Source organism: Leiobunum rupestre, chromosome 5 (assembly GCF_980474605.1).
Source record: "Leiobunum rupestre chromosome 5, qqLeiRupe1.1.hap1, whole genome shotgun sequence".
Classification (NCBI taxonomy): Eukaryota; Metazoa; Arthropoda; class Arachnida; order Opiliones; family Sclerosomatidae; genus Leiobunum; species Leiobunum rupestre.
The window spans coordinates 62,878,724-62,899,013 of record NC_143388.1 but is presented as its reverse complement, the minus strand read 5'-3'; the positions used below and the strand labels follow the sequence as shown (position 1 = coordinate 62,899,013).

The window sequence follows — 20,290 nt, the reverse complement described above, 5'->3', positions numbered from 1 at the left end:
TTTGAGATGCTGATATTTTGAAATAGCATGTAAAAGTTTCCCTTATTTAGAAATTTGTGTGTTAAAAAAAAACAATCTAATATTCCTCTCCTTGCCATTTAAAGGTTTTAGCTCAATTTTGTGAAAAAAATAAATTGTTTATTAATATTTGCTGGTTATAACCCTCTTTACCCATTAGACATAAGCGTTTGTAGATTGTTCCAACTTGAGGAAAATCTTTGACTGAAAAATCTACATCGAAATCATTTGTGCTTGATTACTTCAAGTTGAAATGTTCAAGAATCCTTCGTAGCGACAAAAAAACCTTAACTTCCAAACTAAATTTTTATTTGAAAAAAGGACAGTTACAAGGAAATATTTTTTTCCCTCACTGGTTGGCCATCGCTATTGGTTGGATTAGGTGTTCTGATGAATGTAACTCAACAATGGATGTTGTACATATTCTTTATAAGGTAGGCTTAGTTAACAGCAGCTAGGTTCTTACTGTTTTGGAGTATGCTTGCACGTCGGTTCTAAAGACAATGTTGTTTCATTGTTATAGCCTAGATAAACACTTCTCTAGTTAGTTTTGTTTTTAAATCAACTAGGTTAATACCACACGTGACATCATAGACCTGTTATAGAGAGACTTGTCATTTTAAAGTTTCTACAATAAATTTTTGTCAAACTGTTCTTCCAATAAGTTATTGTAGCCCTCAAGTTGGTTTGAATATATTCTTTTATATAATGTTTATTTAAGATATGTACTGTCGACCTAGGTTTAAAATTCACTTCTTAACTTTGCCTTGATACCTTTCAGTAATTTCATTGTACTAAATGATATTATGCTCAAGGTGGCTGGGTTATAATGGGTTGCAGAGTGGTGAACTAACAGGGTCGTAGACTTACTATTGCTTAACCAGAGCTTTAAAACTTAACACAGATTGAGTAGTTGCTAGAAATAGTTAAATTTACAAAAAAATCCAATAAAAACTTTAATGAGCTCTATTTCCAGCTGTCTTACAATTGTACCAATACTAGCATTTCTTTAAAAAATATTCAAGACAATTTACCAAATTTGTTTTAGGAAGCTTTCCAGAACTAGTTGTAACAAGTACTTTTGTGATTAACATATTGATAGTAAAATTATCAGCAAATTAAATTTGCACTAGTTTAAACTACTGTATCTATAAAATGAATTATTTCATACCAGAATAATTTCAAACTATAAATTGTCAATGTCAGTTTTATCTAGTTCTAAAGACATTATATATAATTACGTTCCAAATAGTACAAGTTTTATCTAAAAGGTATATTGGTTGTCTGTACTTTATGGTATAGTTTTGACAGGATTATCTTAAATTTTACTTAACAAATTCAAAAAATCTTGGTTTTCTTTATTGGCACAGAATCAGTAGTCATCGTTATTTCTCTACATACTTTTATGGACTAGTGAAAATGTGCAGGGTAAAAAGATTTAATCAGGATAAAACATTATAATAGAAATAGTTCTGGACAAAAAATATTAAAATCTCTAACATTTTTATATTTTAGGAATTTTTATTACTAACTCTACCATACTTCGATTTAAATATACAATTATAGAGGTGGGCAGAATTTTAAAAGTGAAATCTTTTCGTAATACAATATTAGTAATATAAATAATTGAAATTATACTGGCAAAAACATAAATAACCCCTTTCGATGAAATATAACATATTTACAAAAGTTAAATGTTTTGGTCACTGGTTGTGAAGGAAGATTGGGTACGATATTATCGAAAGACCCATTTATATGTTGTACCTTTTTTTACCTGAAGATAGTCTTGTTTCAAACCAAAAATTATGCCAAAGTAGTTGAATGCGATAAAATATAGCTGTCTGACAATATTTTGTAGAAATTAATTTTATGTCTGTAGTACAGAAAAGTATTTTAGAATTAATAGCGCCAACCTGAAGAAAAGAACGAGAACGCACAACACAAACGTACAACACCGGTATTAAACATCTTCAGTCTCACTATCTTCTTTAAGTTTTCCCCAATATCACAGCCAGTAAGGCATTGGACAGAGAGTAACATAGGAAAAGTCGAGAAAAGAAATTTGGAAAAAAAAAGGTCCAAATAAAATATCTTAAATAAAATTATATATTGCCATAGCGCATCAAGAAAAATTTTGAGATGTTGATGAACAGTTTAAGTCGTCTAAATTGATTTAAGATTTGCGGGGTTGAAAATCACGGCAGTTAATAAAATTGTTCAATCCCTGTAAACAAAAATGCATATGTTAACAATTATTTTCAGTTGCTATTTTCAATTCTTAACTAAGTCCATTCCACCCTAGGTTCTTAAAATATTCCACTAATCAGCAATGAATCTAAGGATAGCACCACAGTTTTAGCTGAACTAGTTACCCATGACAAGATGGGATTGTATTATTAATGGCACAGACTAATGGTGTACCCAGACATTATTTGATACTCAGATAAAAGTATATAAAAAATAAATGTAAATTTGTACATTATCAAAGAGGTCCTGGATAAGCTACTATTATGTTAGTTTTATTTTATTTTATTGGTTGTTTTATAATGCTTTACAGATAATAATAATAATAATCAGCTAGGCTAATAACCCAATGCACCACCTTAGGCTCAAGTCCACTAGCGACAAAGTTAGATTTCAGTATTTTAAGAAGTACAATGATGACCATGACATATCACACTTGGTTTCCCACAGGGTCGCTGATTTTTGTTTAAACTAATCTTATAAAAAATCAATTTGATATGATATAAATTGATTTTTAAACTATTGGTTTATTACTAATTTTTAAAAATTTATTGCAAGCCAAAAGTAAAAATAAATTTAATTACTACTTGTAATTGAATTTGCTCAGGATTGGAATTGCTACAGAAACAACTTTTTTTATATTTTCATAAAAACATTGAAGTATAATATAATAAGCAATTTAAATACATGGTTTTTATTACAATCTTTTTTTGATTAACATCGAATTTATTTAAATCAGACAACCCTGGTTTCCCAAGCATAAGATGAAAAAGTCTAAGAGTATAAAATGTGTTCTGTAGACTGAAGTAAAATTTATCACCTAGGTTTTTACATCTACAACCGGAATTTGGACGTTAACTGGAAGTGCATATTCATAACCACCTTTTGAGGCCATTTGATTTTGTAATTTGTCCAACTGCACATTTGCCTGCAAAAGATTTAATAATTAGTTGTTAAACGGAGTATGAAATGTTTTGAAAACTTCATTTCACACTCCGTGATATCTGCACTCTGGTATTACTATAGAAGTATTCTTCAAGTTCATACAGTGGCTTGTTTACCCGAATCTTCTTTGGAAAAATCATCTTCCAATAGCTCAGAAAAAAAGGAGTTAATTTTTCATAAAGTAGATTACTAAGTGCTCTAATTTTGCCAGATTTAACTGCGATATCATGGCTTTAGGGTAACACGGAGAATCTCGAGCCCTAGAAAGGTTAGTTATCAAGTCTAGTACATTTTGAAGCGTAGTATCGAGTCTTAGTGCTTTAACCAGCTTAAAAACCAAGTTTTGAGTCCCAATCAAGTTCACTTAATAATACAAAGTTATTTGAATTTAAATCTAAACATACATGCCCTGCAATCTATTTATGTTAGATTCATTAAACATTTGTATTACTTTATTTCCTTTTTCCTAGTGTCGTCTCATTATCTTTCATAAAAAAATATATTATCAGCACAAGCAGCCACCTTTCAAGAAATTGCCACAAAGAATACGTAAGCGGTAGTTCTATAATTTTTGGTATAATAATAACCAGAATGTACTTATTTATTCATAGGGAGACTACGTTGAAACATTTTTAGTTTAACTCGAGGAGTAAGCTCTTTCCAACTTAAAAGAAAATCATATCAGCCCAGTATCTTATTGGTTTTCTAAATCTGACACCTTCAGAAGCAAAGTAACACATCTTGTGCTAGGGATTAAAAAGTCTGATGCCCGTAGATCATCTCAACATAGTCATACTATTTGTTAATATTAATGAAGTTTTTTTACAGTTATTCTTATTACTATACCAAACTGTACTTTAAGTTTACAGATTCCTCTAAAAAATTTATTTTTTGACATGTTTCTAATGTTCTCAATGACAAAAATTAAAGAATAGCTATGTTAATCACGTACAGCTGGCAGAAATTGACGATAGATTGAAATCTGAAACACTCAAAAACAATACAAGACCCTTACCCTAACATTCATATCTCCAGACCCTACGTGTGCCGTGTGCCTGAAATTTGTTGGCACACCTATCATTGAATGATCAATCCTCCGTCTTCTCTTCTATTTAAAAGAAAATTAAACAAAATCATGAACAAACCAAATAATAACCAAAATACCAATAGGTAAATTAAGCAGTTTATTCAGAATGTTTTTGCTTTCACAAATACCAGTTCCTGACATTCCAATATTTGGCAATAAACCGAACCCTTTTTTCACAGTGTGTCAATTTTTTCATGTTGAACAAAAATTGTTCAGCAGTTTTAATTTGAATTAATTTAAGAATATTGCTTTAAATGTATTAAATTCGCGACCGGAAACTATCTCTATGCCCCTTTGAAACCTAGATAAGTAGCGGCTAAAGTAGCCGCTATTGGTTTTTCCTTGGTTTTTTGTAAATTTCACACTAGCATAAGAAAAAACGTTTTTATATATTTTTTATTTGTCTGTAGCAAATGCTAGATCATAGGCTCTACCTCAGAGAAGCTAGCGCTTTAACACCACCTAGACTCGTTTCGGTTGGGAATTAAGTCAAAAATTGGTCCTTACACTCTTAAATTTTAAAATGATCATCAAAACTGAGTTTTAATTTGGAAATAAACACTTATCGAAAGCCGGGTTCGATCCTAGCTTGTGGCACTGGGTGAAAACTTGGAACAACTCCTTCTGCGTTGAGATTGCAAGTTCTCTCCCTACTTGTTTAATTGGTTTTCCCCCGAGCTCTTCAGTTTCCCTTCCATAAAAACTTGTAGAGGTTAACGTTAATAGTTAGTGTAGGGAGCTGTTGGCTCGTTGGCATGCAGCGCTAGCCCCACCCTCCTACGCATTGTAACCCGGCCACCTGAACTAATTGTTTTAAAAGCCGCTAGATGACTTAGGCCTATGGTGGTGCCTTGGGTATTAGCCTAGCTGATTATTATTATAAAAAAATCTTTATATTATGACATTTCTCAAATCACCAAATAATAACCACCATTAGTGTGGTGGACAGACTTTTTCTGGCAGCAGTTCACTGTACGTTTTTCATTTTTTCTTGTACTGGCAGCCCTGTTAAGGAATGGGCTCGTTGGTTTCTCCTACCCAGGTCAAAAACTTATTTTTTGGGTTTCCTGAAGAGCTTTTTGTTGGCTATCAAAATGTTCAGAGTTTTTAACCAGTGCCACAAACTGATATCAAACCTGGCTCCTTCTAGGAGGCAAAACAGCTAACCACTCCAGCAACTTGGAAAGCTAAACATATACTTACAGGTGGGGGTTGTTCTGTGACGCAACATGTGAAGCACTGCATCCAAATATCACTCATTTTGTGTCTCCCCTATAATTAGTGATGTTTGGAATAACACCTATAAATATTTAAAACTAATATTAACTAAAGATGTTTCTCAATATTTAATTTTTATTAGTGTACATAAGAGTGAATGTTTTTAATTTCTTAAAGCACACACAGGTGGTGAGTCACAAGGAGGCTCGGAATGCTGTTTGATTGATAAAATTGCCAGGAGGGGAGTGATTTTCCAAAGCCACTTTGCTATCCTCTTTTTGGGTCAGTTACGATAAACATATTGCCATTTATCTTTCATTTGATGCAGTGGAAATCTTTATATTTGGCAGAGGGAGAATGAAAGGGGAAAGCAGCCTGTAACTAAATTAGCTTCCATTTTCACATCAACCTATTCCCGGCCACCCGCGTTATCCTTTCAGATAAGTCAGAAATATATAATATCTAATACGAAAGGTGTTATTCCCCTCAGTTCCCAGTTCCGGAAGGAACTCACTATATTTCTGCAAATCAGTGTATTATTTCAATTATGGTAGTAATTATGTGTCCAGACGTTATAGGTCTTGAACCCTTTTTCAAGCAAATAAAGAACTTAAGAATTACCAAATTTAAGTTCTTACAAAACTTTTCATCCAAAAAACGGATAACAAGCACAACTATATCGTACTTCCCCCAATTTATACCTAAATATAAAATTTCTGAGCTTTTAGCGCTCCTCTTTATCCTGTAATGCAATCACCGAAAAAATTTAAGTTTTTTTATCTCGTTTTACCTTTCTCCTTACCTACTAATATGTTTCAATACATTGCATAAAAGTTCAATGCTTTTTTAATGGTCCCACTCATCAATAAATATTATTTATATTCACACAACCATAAGCAAGACTGTATCCAAGAAGTAGTAGCATGATCAATACATAAAGTATCACGACCCGTTAACTTTCGGGAGTGATCATCTTGCCATTTTATAACATTTTTTGATTTACTACCCTCAGTATGGCCATCTAGGGGCCGGCTAAAAATATCATTTTGTATAAATGAATCGCGTCTATTCTGGCAGCCCCGTAATTCGTTTTTTCGAACCCTGAAAAGATAATAGTTTTTTTTATTTCCGTATATAAAGCCAAGTCAGCTTTATTTTTGAGATCAGTATGAAACAGAATTAGTATGAAAAAGAATTATTAGAAATATTATTGGAAAGATTAATTATTTATTTTTGAGATTATGATGTTTGTCAGATTACAGTTTAATTAATACCTTGTTATAACTTTCATTAACGTTAAGTGTTATTTATTAGGATGTTGCTATTTATTGAGTTATCGAGTTATAGTTTAATGTTTAAATTATGGTGTATTATTCGGGTTAACCAAGGTAATCTTAGTACCGTGTGTCGGACGTTGTGTGTGTTGGCGAATGCCGAGTGACCATCATAATGGTGTTGTGTTTTGTGAAGAAGACTTTGTATATAGAAGATTGATAAGTACTTTTAAATTATTATTTTGAACATTAACTGATTCATCCGTGTAAACTAAACCAAGTCCTCCAGCCCAAAATTAAACTCTCTTGTAAATATCCGGAAACTCAACTATCCAGAACTGTTTAATTTCAATCTGTTACCGACCCATCAGGCCTTATAGCGACAGCCATATCCTTTAAGTGCCTTTGCAATATGCCATACGATGTTACCAAGTACAATAATAAAGAGTTACTATTTTTGCATAACTACTATTGGTTTCATTTACCTACTACGTAGCAATAATGACTCTACGGATCCCGAACAAATAAATTCGATACATACGGCACGGGGAAATAAGTATTTAAATTTCCCTCGAGTTTAGTGCGTGGGTCAGATTCTCAGGGTTACATTTGGAACTTTTTGAATCTTCCCTCCCTTCCAATCTCCACGACTCCCCTAAAACCCCCCTGAAATTTATAGTGTCGTAATATCTGGCGCAGTCGACAGGATTCGTAGGTTAACAGTCATATTGTTACGTGGTCGCATGAATGAAACCAAATAACTATTGTTTGTCATCAGTATTTAAACCTAGAGTGGTAATTCGATATAGCATTATACCCCTCAAGTTAATTTTTTTTTTTTTTGTTCGAGGACGAACAGGGTTTTAAGGTGGGGGGAGATATCACGACCCGTTAACTTTCGGGAGTGATCATCTTGCCATTTTATAACATTTTTTGATTTACTACCCTCAGTATGGCCATCTAGGGGCCGGCTAAAAACATCATTTTGTATAAATGAATCGCGTCTATTCTGGCAGCCCCGTAATTCGTTTTTTCGAACCCTGAGAAGATAATAGTTTTTTTTATTTCCGTATATAAAGCCAAGTCAGCTTTATTTTTGAGATCAGTATGAAACAGAATTAGTATGAAAAAGAATTATTAGAAATATTATTGGAAAGATTAATTATTTATTTTTGAGATTATGATGTTTGTCAGATTACAGTTTAATTAATACCTTGTTATAACTTTCATTAACGTTTAGTGTTATTTATCAAGATGTTGCTATTTATTGAGTTATCGAGTTATAGTTTAATGTTTAAATTATGGTGTATTATTCGGGTTAACCAAGGTAATCTTAGTACCGTGTGTCGGACGTTGTGTGTGTTGGCGAATGCCGAGTGACCATCATAATGGTGTTGTGTTTTGTGAAGAAGACTTTGTATATAGAAGATTGATAAGTACTTTTAAATTATTATTTTGAACATTAACTGATTCATCCGTGTAAAGTAACCAAGTCCTCCAGCCCAAAATTAAACTCTCTTGTAAATATCCGGAAACTCAACTATCCAGAACTGTTTAATTTCAATCTGTTACCGACCCATCAGGCCTTATAGCGACAGCCATATCCTTTAAGTGCCTTTGCAATATGCCATACGATGTTACCAAGTACAATAATAAAGAGTTACTATTTTTGCATAACTACTATTGGTTTCATTTACCTACTACGTAGCAATAACGACTCTACGGATCCCGAACAAATAAATTCGATACATACGGCACGGGGAAATAAGTATTTAAATTTCCCTCGAGTTTAGTGCGTGGGTCAGATTCTCAAGGTTACATTTGGAACTTTTTGAATCTTCCCTCCCTTCCAATCTCCATGACTCCCCTAAAACCCCCCTGAAATTTATAGTGTCTTAATAAAAGGCCCTAGCCCATTTGGTTATGGCAATTGTTAACTTTTTTAAACAAGAACAGAACCTATTTTGCTAATCCATTTTATGCACTAGATAAGTTATTCTATGTATTAGAAATACAATCATATGCGTGAAAACTTAACTACAAAAGTCTACTTACAAAGTTTATGAGTATAGGGCTCAAGAAGACTTTAAGACTAGGCTCTTTTTCAACATTTCGACTAAAACTACAATACTTTTAAATATGCAATATTTTTAGCACAGTAACGATAGAAATATTTAAAAAGGGAATTAAAATTGTTAAAAGTCTAGCTATTGAACTTTATTTTCATTATATATCTCTGAATGCGGTAAAATATCGTTGCTTTCAAATCAATCAAATGCACAACTCAATCTAAGGCTTATTTAAAAAGCAGACGACCATCACAATTTCTCCTTTTTTTTTGATAGACACAAATCAGTGTCGACCCAAGGCCTTAGACCCCAAAACACAACAACTGATTAATCAGGATTATCAGGGTGAGATAAGTGTAACGGCTACGCCAACGGGAGGATACGTGGGGACAGGGGTGGAGACACCCGTGGCCGAAGTATTCTGACCACCCGTTGGGGGATTGGTAGTCGTCCTCACACGGCCTTCCACAAACTCTGCCTTCGAGACGCCTGGGATTACAAGAGTACGCCAACTACTCCCGGCCCATCACAGTTTCTCACTCCTTTTTTATTCATGAATAAATAAATAGGGCAATCCTTAGAAAACAACATAGAAATAGAAATGAGACTAGAAGCACGATTAGATTGTGGTGAGACATGGAGGAAGAGAGAGGTGGCTATGAATAACCTTTTTACCCCGGGAGCTTAATGCCAACTCCCACAGGGTAGGAGAGTGGGGCCTGTCAAAAAAGGGGATCAGCATCCGTCGGTTTTCGTGTCGTCTCACGCGTTCCCTATTTAGCACCCTCTTTTAGTGCTTAGTCGTACTCGGTGTAATTTCACAACGGGCAACAATTTCAACAAAAATAGAGGGAGCCAACTAGAGAACGCGCACCCAGGCCGTGAGAGCTGACGGGTGCTGATCCCCTTTTTTTTTTCAGACCCCACTCTCCTACCCTGTGGGAGTTGGCATAAAGCTCCCGGGTTAAAAAGGTTATTCATAAAGCCTCCTCTCTCCAGAGGTGGGCAAATATTGTGAGCGTTCATTTTTGAAAATCTTCTCGAAACAAGTGAGCACTTCAAATACGAAGGTCGGTTGGTCTTGTCAAGCGAGAAAGAGAAATTGAGCCAGCTCAGGGTGATCGCCGATTAGTTCGCTCAGTCAGTGATTTTTCACGGCGCGGTGAGCGAGATCGGCCGATCGAGGCACTAGCCTGCTCAATTTTAAGCGCCGCTTCCCCTAGCGGCCGGATAATTCGTTCACTAGAAAGCGCTGACGGTGGGCTGAGTGAGATCGTGCCGTGAGAAGCGCTAGTTTTTTAACATTGGAATTTCTCATCCCACTGAACGACGGCGTAGACCATAGAAATCGGATAACAAACTAGAACGATTTTTGAAATTTTGTCGTGGGTTCCGATTAGAACTTTTAAAAAACCCTGCCTTTGGTCCATGCTTTTCGTTTGGCTGGCAACGAAAGTTACGCCATCGGTGCCAAACAGGTGAACTAACATTCCATTTCGCCTAAGATTAAATGGCCGACTTTAGCTCGACGCTAACGCGGTTTTTTTTAAATCTTTAAAGTAACTTATGTTTAATTAAAGTCGAATAATGGCTCAAAACTGCGTAATCAAATCGTGTAAGAGTACATACTCAAAAGAAAACATATCTTTTCACAGGTTAGTGTTAGAAATAGGTTTCTTTTTACCATAATTTCCAATCGCTAAGAACGCCCTAGAAAACGCGTTTCTTTCAAATCATAGAAAGCTTATTTTTTAATAAAAATGAAGAATGGTTCAAAATTCCGTAATTAAATATTTTAGGAGTAATTACTCAAACAAAAACATATCTTTTTGTTGGAGCAATGATACGACATAATCAGATCTACTCAGCGAAGTACCTTTGTACTATATTGTTTTTTAACCTGTATCTTTCCGCTATATAAAGCGTGCACTGTTTATTTATTTTGCATTATTCATTAACTCGTTATGTTACAATAAACTCGCTTATATTTAATCTCGCTCGACTTCTTTTAAATCCTACAACTATGTCCTAGTAGTACGCCACTTATCTATCAGGTTATGGGCCCAGTCAATGTATAGTTCAATCTTCAATTTTTAATCCCAGTTGTAAATCAGTTAGGTTTCAAGCTTTTGTTGATTCGTTTCAAACGCCAGCGAAGGATGTCTGCCAGTGACAAGTTCCTCATCACCAAGCTCAACAATACCAACTATCAACTGTGGAAGTTTAAGATGAAGATGCTGCTCTCACGGGACAACCTATGGGAAGTTGTGGATAAGGTCAAACCCGTTACAGACGTTCCTAGAGACTGGGACCAGAGAGATCGACAAGCCCAGGCTGCTATCTCCCTATCCCTTGAAGATGATCAGGTAATCCACATTATAAAGGAGGATTCAGCCCGATCAATGTGGATATCCCTTCAAAAACTACATGAACAGTCAAATATGTCTAGTAAGCTCTACCAACTCAGAAGAATCCATCAAATGCGGTTTAAGGAGGGCCATCAGACGATGCAGGAACATATTACGTTGATGTTGGAACTAGTCGAGAAGTTGCGAGGAGCCGGGGAACCAATGGCTGAGAACTACGTTGCTGCCTTACTTCTTTGCAGTCTACCGGAATCATACAGTACCTTGGTTACAGCTCTTGAAGTGAGGCCGGAAGCAGATCTAACTTTGGAGTTCGTGAAAACGAAAGTAATCGACGAATTCAACCGCCGCCAAGAGAGTAACGCCAGTGCCATAGCGTCTACGTCGGATATTGCATTAACAACCTTTGAGCATGCAAGTGGCCAGAAGCGAAACACCAAACGACGTCCGAAGAAAGGGACTTGCATTCATTGTAAGAAGCCGGGTCACTTCATCAAGGATTGCCGATTCTACAAGGAGATGATGAACCAGGGAGGCGGTGATTCTCGAAGACAGCAAAATAGAGGTGCTCGAGAAGAAGATAAATCCAAAGAATACGTATCCTTCAAGGCGTCCGCTGGAACAGAAGCCGGGTGGTACGTCGACTCAGGGGCGACAAGTCATATGTCGAATGATCGGAAGTTCTTTACATCCATGAGACCGTCATCGGAAAGGATTTATCTGGCAGACGAGTCAATTGTCACGGCGGAAGGAATCGGTGAAGGTGTTCTCAATTGTTTGGGGGCAAAAGGAGATGTACACCGCATATCCGTTAAGAATGTCCTCTACGTTCCCAAACTGGGAGGAAGCTTGTTATCTGTACACCGTTTGACGAATACCAGTCACAAGGTCATATTTGAAGATAACGTTTGCAAAATTATGGAAGGCCGACGCATTGCCGCGATGGCGCAGATGGACAGATTTCTCTACCGGTTACAAACCAAGGAGAGTATCAGAGTAGCCACCACCACCCGTTCGGCGAATTGTCTTCATTTGTGGCATAGAAGATTCGGCCATCGGGACGAAGCTGCAGTTAACTCACTATATACAAAAGGATTAGCTGATGGTATCCAGATATCAGACTGCAGGCACAACGGTATCTGTCAGTGTTGTCTGAAGGGGAAGATGGCGGCTAAACCGTATCCAAGCTCGACAACTAAAACCAAGCAACCATTGGACTTAATACATACCGATGTATGCGGACCCATGCCGACAGCAACGCCGAGCGGTAATCGATACCTCGTCACGTTGATAGACGATTTCTCAAGATTCACGTACACGTATTTGTTAAAAACAAAAGGCGACGTCGCAAAAGTCATCAAAGACTTCATAGCAGTCACGAGCAACCAGTTCGAGAGAACAATCAAGGTCATTCGCTCAGATAATGGTGGAGAATATATAAGCCGAGAATTAGATGACTACTTTAAAGGGAAAGGAATCGAACATCAACTCACCATTCCGTACCATCCGCAGCAAAACGGAGTCGCAGAACGTAAGAACCGATCGTTGACGGAGATGGCCAAGTGCATGCTCCTAGACGCAAGATTGGACAATCGCTATTGGGGAGAGGCAGTTGTGACGGCAACTTACCTGCAGAACCGCCTTCCGAGCAAATCCATTGATAAAACGCCTTACGAACTCTGGACTGGATCAAAACCTCGTGTCGGACATCTCAGAGTCTTTGGAAGCAAGGTCTATTCATACGTCCCCAGGGTGAAACGCTTAAACTGGGACGATAACGCCATTGAGGGTGTCTTGGTCGGCTACGGGAAGGCAAGGAAGGGCTACCGTATTCTCAATCCGAAAACTGCTAAAGTTCACTTTAGTCGCTCTGTGACTTTCGTCGAAGGTACCGGAGATGTCATCAATCAGGACGATCACTCAGACACAGAAGGGGAGAGAACAACGGTGTTTACAGATTCCCTTATTAACGTCACGGAAGAACCGGCTTCGTCATCATCAGAATCGGAAGACGCTGAAGAGGTCAATTCCATACCAAGACGATCTCACAGACGAAACAAAGGAGTGCCACCAAGACGACTGACATACAAAGCTACGATTGACTATCCTCGGGAGCCAAGTTCTTGGGAAGATCTCGACAACTTGAATCCAAGAGAGAAAGAACGGTGGACGGACGCAGCGAAAGAAGAAATCGCATCCTTACATGAAAGAGATACCTGGGAATTAACCGATCTTCCATCAGATCGTAGAGCCATTGGGTGCAGATGGATATTTAAAACAAAGCACGACCAGCATGGACAGTTCAGCAAATATAAGGCCCGATTAGTTGCCAAAGGCTACTCCCAAACATTCGGCGTGGATTTCGATGAAACTTTCGCTCCTGTCGTCAAATACGAAACCGTCCGTCTTCTCTTAACTATTGCAGCGACGAAGAAGCTAAAAGTCAATCATTATGATGTTAAGACAGCCTTTTTATACGGGGACATAACTGAGGACCTCTACATGGAACAGCCTCCAGGTTTCGTTTCACCCGGGATGGAAGCCAAAGTCTGTAAACTTAAACGGAGCTTATACGGCTTGAAACAATTAGCCAGAGCATGGAATACCAAGGCCAACCAGATTCTATTAGCCTTTCCGTCCCCATTCTAAATCATTGTGATTTTGAACCCTCACAACGTCACCTGGTTGTAGTACTGGAAGAGTCCGCCCCTTCGTCGTTTGTGTATGTTTAGGGATTTTCGGTGTACAGGTCGGCTTTTGATAAAGCGGTACTCTGGAGCGTAGATTTCGGTTCATTAGTATATAGCTGCGCTGGTGATTTGCCATGATCCAACGGCGTGTTACGGTAACTCAGCAATCCGAGTTCGAAATCGTCTCCCGAATCGATGGCTTTCTTTAACAAGCGCTTAGCTATCTGCACTCCTTTCTCCGCTAGCCCATTGGAACGCGGATATTTCGGGCTAGATTTCGTCGATTTGAAATCGTAATCTTTCGCATACTGCCGAAATTCCATTGAATCGAACGGCATATTGTCGGACAAAAGTTCGACCGGTATTCCGTATCGTGCAAAAATTCTCTTAAGACTTCGTATGACTGTACTTGTTGCTGTAGATCCCATAGCTTCAACTTCTATGTATGAAGAGTGCGAGTCATAAACAACAATATAGTCTTTGCCTGAAAAATGGAACAGGTCAGTTCCGACTCTTTCCCATGGCGTACTAGGAGGAATGTACTGTAGCTTATTGCAGGTTGCGCAACTCTTACATTTTTGTTCAATATCGGAATTTAGATTTGGCCAATAGAGAGCTTATCTGGCACGTCTGCGGCATTTTTCAATCCCTATAAGTGGCCATCGTGAATAAGACGTAACATCTCCGGTTGTAAGCTCTTCGGAACTACGATTCTTGTACCCTTAAGAACTAATCCGTCTACTTCTGTTAATTCAGATTTCACTTAGGCGTACGCGTGTAATTTAGAATCTACAGTGGACCAGCCATCTGCTATTTGATCTTTCACGGACAGTAGAATTGAATCTCTAGCAGTTTCGTCTCATTGCTAACAAAGGCTTGTGATCGGTTTATAGGATCACTGATTTTCCATATATATAGTTCTGAAATTTAGAACATCCAAATACAAGTCCTAAGCTCTCTATCTCAATTTCCGCATATCTGGTCTCAGCATCAGTTAGAGCTCGTGACGCATAGGCAATAGGCTTCCATAGTCCGTTATGATCTTGGAGCACCACTGCTCCCAGGCCGTAGCTCGATGAATCAGTTGAGACCTTTGTGTTCTTCGAAGGGTCATATAACTGCAGAACTGGTTCGCTCATTAACACGTTTTGGATATACTTCCACTCCTTGTCATGTTCCTCTGACCACTGTGGATCAAGGTTCAGTTTTAGATAACTGCGTAAACGCACTGTGTGAGCCGATAAATTAGGAACATATTTCCCCAAGTAGTTTACTACTCCTAAGGCCCTCTGCACCTCTGCTCTTGACTGCGGAGTTGGCATTTTCGCTATGGCCTCAACTTTGCTTGGATCGGGTTTCATTCCGTACGTCCTATGAGATAATTCATCCCATATAATTTACAGATCTAACTATAAATTCGCATTTTTCCGGATTCAACGTTGCATTTGCTTTTGATAGCCTGTTTAGTGCTTCGTACAAATTTCTGTCATGCACCTCTATCGTTTTACCCCAAATTAAAACGTCATCGTGAAGTGGTCTGGTACCCGCGGCTGAATCAAATACTTGACTAAATGCTTTAAAAAAATCTCAGGCGCGGAAGCAATTCCAAATGGCATTCGCTTAAGACAATAGCGACCAAAAGGGGTATTAAAAGTGGTTAACAACTCACTCGCCTCGTCAAGCGGTATCTGATAAAATCCCGAAGCCGCATCCAACTTGGAAAAATACTTTGCTCCGGCTAATTCTACTTGTATCTCTTCCTTGGTAGGAATTTGGAAGTGCTCTCGACAAATATTTTCGTTTAAGCGCTGCGGATCTAAATATATTCTTATACGACCTTGACCTTTATTTTGGATTTTATTTCTTTTTTCTATCAATACCAATGGACTGACCCAATCGGTCGGTTCGTTCACTTTCCTGATAATACCCTGTTGTTCCATCGAATCAAGCTCTTTCTTAAGTCTGCTTTTCATGGCAAAAGGAATTCGTCTAGGAGGAGCGATAACTGGAACGGCATCATCTCGTAGTTTGATCGTACACTTGGTTTCCAAACAACCTATTCCAGTAAAATACATTGTACTATCCACTCGCGTGGCACAGTCTGTATTTCCTCTTTGTGCTTCAGAGTATATTCAGGAATTTCCACTTTTTGAACTGTGACGGCATGGACATCCGATGTTTCAAATATATAATCATCTCTGTCACTGTCTTTTGTGTCAACATTGTGAACCTTCTTTTTGTTCCGTGTTTTACACGCTTTGGCGAAGTGATTGTTACCTCCACACTTTAGACATTTTTTTGCGTATGCTGGACACTTCATTACTTCGTAAGTGCCTTTACACCTATAACAAATCTTGATTTTACTTATAGACGATCCAGACGATTGCTTTTGTGGTAAAAACTCTTCTTTTTTCAGCTTATTTTTAGCGGGTTTCTTCACTTGTTTATGGCTAATTGCATCAACTTGTTCTTTGTGGGCTTCATGTGTAGAATCATTTTCACCCCATGCCTGAAGTTGCATTGCCAGTGTTTCAGCTGCTTGACATATAGACACAGCTTTTGCTAATGTCAAATCAGTGTCAGTCTCTGGGATCATGCGTTTACGTAACTTCTTATCTCTTATTCCAGTTACGATCTGGTCTTTAATCATGTTATCCTCTTCTGTAGAGTTGCATGTCTTAGCTTTTAGTCTCAAGTCTGTGACATATTGTTCAATAGACTCTCCTTCTAGCTGCATTCGCCAACGGAAAACTTGCCTCTCATGAACTTCGTTTTTATTAGGGCTACAATTTTCTTCAAACTTGGCTAGTGTATTGGCATAATTCTTTGGAGTTGTTGCATCAAACTAAAATGTATTGAAAACGTCGATTGCCGCTTGTCCTGCTACATGCAAAAGCAATGATAGTTTCTGTGAATCTGACCTTTAGATGGTGAGGTGGCCTCTTCATAAATCTGTTTCAAAAGTCGCCAATTTTGGTCTGCGTTGCCGTTAAGGCTTAGCTCCTTTGGCGCTACTAAACCTCCCATTCTTCCTTCCGGCGTTTACGAAAAAAAAATGACAAAGCAGGCGTAGATTTCCATAAGTCTGGCACCATGTATCGTTATTTGGTTGTTCTCAGCGTCCTTAATCACTGTGACTTAGTTAACGACAATAATTACGAGCAGCGTTGATACATAACTACTTTATTGTGCTCCATGTTCGCCCTGCTGGTCATGCCAATGACTCGGCTTCAAACTACGAACGTTGTATGAAATATAGAGATAGTATCGCCATCTATGTTATAAACCATAGTGGCGCGTAATACAAATTGCATTATCGATACAGTGCCCCCCTCCCGTATGTATGGCAACATTGTTTTTTATGTCTCGAGTAGCGGCTGTGCTACACGAATTCCTACATTTACAGGGGATTAATTCTCCATCTAATATATTGACCATATCCAAAGGCATATTTTCCATTTTATCCATGGTTATAGACTCGCCAACCAATACCAAAACGTGGGACAGATCTGATAATATTTCTAGAAAACCCGTCACGCGACTGCTATGGGTTTTACTCAAAAATACCACGTTACCGATATGACCCTTTCGAAAAACATCGAATGCACCAAAGACTATATATACGCTTCGCTTACTAGACAAGCGTGTTCCTAGGAAAAACCTGTTAACACCTCTGTAGCACTGTAAAAGCTGGGTTAATATTTGACCCGCGGCTAGAGGCGCCACTAGTAACACAGCTCAAGCTCGGCGAAAATTTTGACCAGCGTCGAGATGGAGCCACAATCGGTATGCAAGTTGAGACATAGAACACGCTTGTCTAGTAAGTGAAGCGTATATATAGTCTATGGAATGAACTCAAGTGGAAACATTTGGAATTTCCCAATCCCAGGCAATTCCCTTTTTACAGGCCCTCCGCATTGAAAGGTTGGGACCCCTCACTACTTCGTGTCTTTATTATTTCGTTGCCCCTAAAAGGAGGAAACGAAATAATAATTTATCTCTGAAACGGGTGTTGGTGATAGGATTACCTCGATGTGTTCGTAAAGGCGCGAGCTCGGTGGAGTATGCGCTTGAGGCTGTGTAATATTGTTTTTGGTTTTTATCCGTGGAAGTACGGTTATAGTTTACTTCATTTGAAACAGGTAGTTTTGTTTTTATAGTTTTAGTAGATTGATTAAATAAGTCATTTACGTTGTAATATTGTTTTTGGGTTTTTGGATTTGTCTTAATTTTTTATTCGTATTTCAATAACATTTTCATTTTTTATTTGTATTTTTATGAAATTCAATTTATATTTCTGATGAGCTTTCTTAGGATATTGAGCTTTCCCAGGGAATATTTTTGAATTGGTTTTTCAATGAAATATTTGATTATTGATAATTCTTGTTTTGAGGTATATTTTCTTATTTTTTTAAATTAAATTTGTATTTCTTGATTGGAGTACTATTTTATTGTGTTGTCAGTCACTTTATTTTTATTGAACGCATTTCTTCCAGGGGTTTCCCCTTTCGCTTTGTAAACAAGTGTAAAGTGTTATTTTTCAATAAAATTAATTATTATTTTACCAAAGTAAGCCTTATTTACTCCATTGAAAACGCAATTCTATTTTTTAAATTGCGGGGATTCAGAGGTACCAGGTGTTTACATGTTGCCTTAGATCGTTCCAAGAATCATACTAAAGCAGGGGGAAAATTAAGCTTTGAATTTTTAAATCATTATTGCAGTGATTAAACCCCAACTATAAAACTTTTACCTTAATTGAAATTATTTAGCTATTTCTATTTATGATGATTATTAGAATAAATTAAAATCTATTAAAACGATTTTATTGAATATTATCGGAAAATACATTTTGTTTTATATCATATAACTTAGTTTTATTTAAACTTTCCGATGAAAGAAAGGATAAAAAGTGATATTTACATAATAATAAAATAATAATCAGCTAGGCTAATACCCAAGGCACCACCTTTAAAGCCTTTAATTCAGGTGGCCGGTTACAATGCGTAGGAGGGTGGTGGTAAGCCCTGCAAGCCACGCGAGCCAACAGCTCCCTATTTAATTAATATTAAGTTTCATTTTATATACAATTGAAGTGTTCATAAATTAAGATTTATATTTGTGATTTTTCGAAATACGACTAATTAAGAAAATATTTTTAACATTAAAATATTAGAATAAATAATCATCAGCTAGTCCTGTTCGCAACTACGCGTTTTTATTATTTTTAATGTGTTTTTTAATCGCAGAGTAAGATGATTGTTATGTAAACTTAATTTTTTATATTCCGATTTTCTGTATAAATATCATGGCCTTTCGATTTATGGGCAGTATTGTTTAATCTTCGAAGTAGACATGAACAATAAATAAATTATTGTTCGGTACTTTTAATTCGTGAGTTATTATTTCTGTCATTTCCTCGGCTGGTATACGCAACATTATTGGTCCGTCGAGCCGGATCCTCGTTACATCAGTGAGCTGCTACAACTCAAACTGAGGAATCTTGTCTTCTAATCCTGGCGTGTGGAACAGTTCGGTTAGTGATAGTCATCTTACTCTCTACAAACGACGTGGCATCAAGGGATAGTTAACAAGACTTGAAGGAATCGTCACCGGTCACGCAACTCAACCACTCACGGACACCGGAGTAAAACTATACCAAGGCAAAGCGGAGAGAGTTGTACATGAGTTGGAAATGCTTCAAACGTCTATTATATTAGCCTGTACTGCAATTGATTTCGACACAAATGAAACTGAGTTCAACGATTTGATCGGAAGGGCACAGAAACTTATCATATTCTTTAAAGATATTTTGGCTCAGCGAACAGCCGCAACAGCACAACAAACCTAGCCAGCAATAACGACACCGACAGTAGCAGATATCAGACTTCCAAAAATGGAACTGCCTATCTTTAGTGGTAAATTAACCGATTGGTTTACATTTCATGACTTATTTACCGCTACAGTGCACAATTCACCATTGTCCGGAGCGCAAAAACTGCAATACCGGAAGTCGTCATTTCGTGGAGAAGCAGCCCTTCTGATTCAATAAATTTTGATCACCGATGCCAATTACAACGAAGCCTGGATTATTCTTTTAAACCGCTACAACAAGCCCAGAGAAGTAATTGATGTTCACAATAAAAGACTGTTTCATCAGCCAGTGATCAAGGACGAATCAGCAACAGCCATTCGTCTACTGATTGACACCACTACTGAATGTGTTAGATCCTTACGAGCCCTGAACGAACCAGTAGATTCCTGGGACGCACCTCTTCTCCGTGTAGTTAAGGAAAAATTGGATTCCGAATCGTGGAAGCAATGGGAACTATCACTCACCAGTAGCAATAGACCGACATTCAAAGAGCGAACCATGTTT

General features: G+C 37.5%; 1 protein-coding gene across 1 annotated transcript; it reads right to left on the bottom strand.

Moving 5' to 3' along the window:
* Nucleotides 1-961: 961 nt before the first annotated feature.
* On the bottom strand, nt 962-9,109 carry Spec2 (CDC42 small effector protein Spec2). The gene is made up of 5 exons (XM_090174564.1): nt 8,842-9,109; nt 5,498-5,594; nt 4,223-4,315; nt 3,083-3,190; nt 962-2,242 (listed from the first exon to the last, which is right to left on the bottom strand). Exons 2-4 carry the CDS (start codon nt 5,552-5,554, stop codon nt 3,083-3,085), a joined length of 258 nt encoding a protein of 85 aa, XP_090030690.1. The 5' UTR covers nt 5,555-5,594; nt 8,842-9,109; the 3' UTR covers nt 962-2,242.
* Nucleotides 9,110-20,290: the final 11,181 nt, after the last annotated feature.

What these genes read in the sequence shown, in the direction of transcription:
- Spec2 (XM_090174564.1), bottom strand. Translation starts at nt 5,554, where the DNA reads ATGAGTGATATTTGGATGCAGTGCTTCACATGTTGCGTCACAGAACAA. An exon ending in TCACAGAACAACCCCCACCT is followed by an intron (nt 4,316 to 5,497) that starts GTAAGTATATGT and finishes TCTTTTAAATAG; the next exon opens with AAGAGAAGACGGAGGATTGA. An exon ending in CTGGAGATATGAATGTTAGG is followed by an intron (nt 3,191 to 4,222) that starts GTAAGGGTCTTG and finishes AATCTTTTGCAG; the next exon opens with GCAAATGTGCAGTTGGACAA.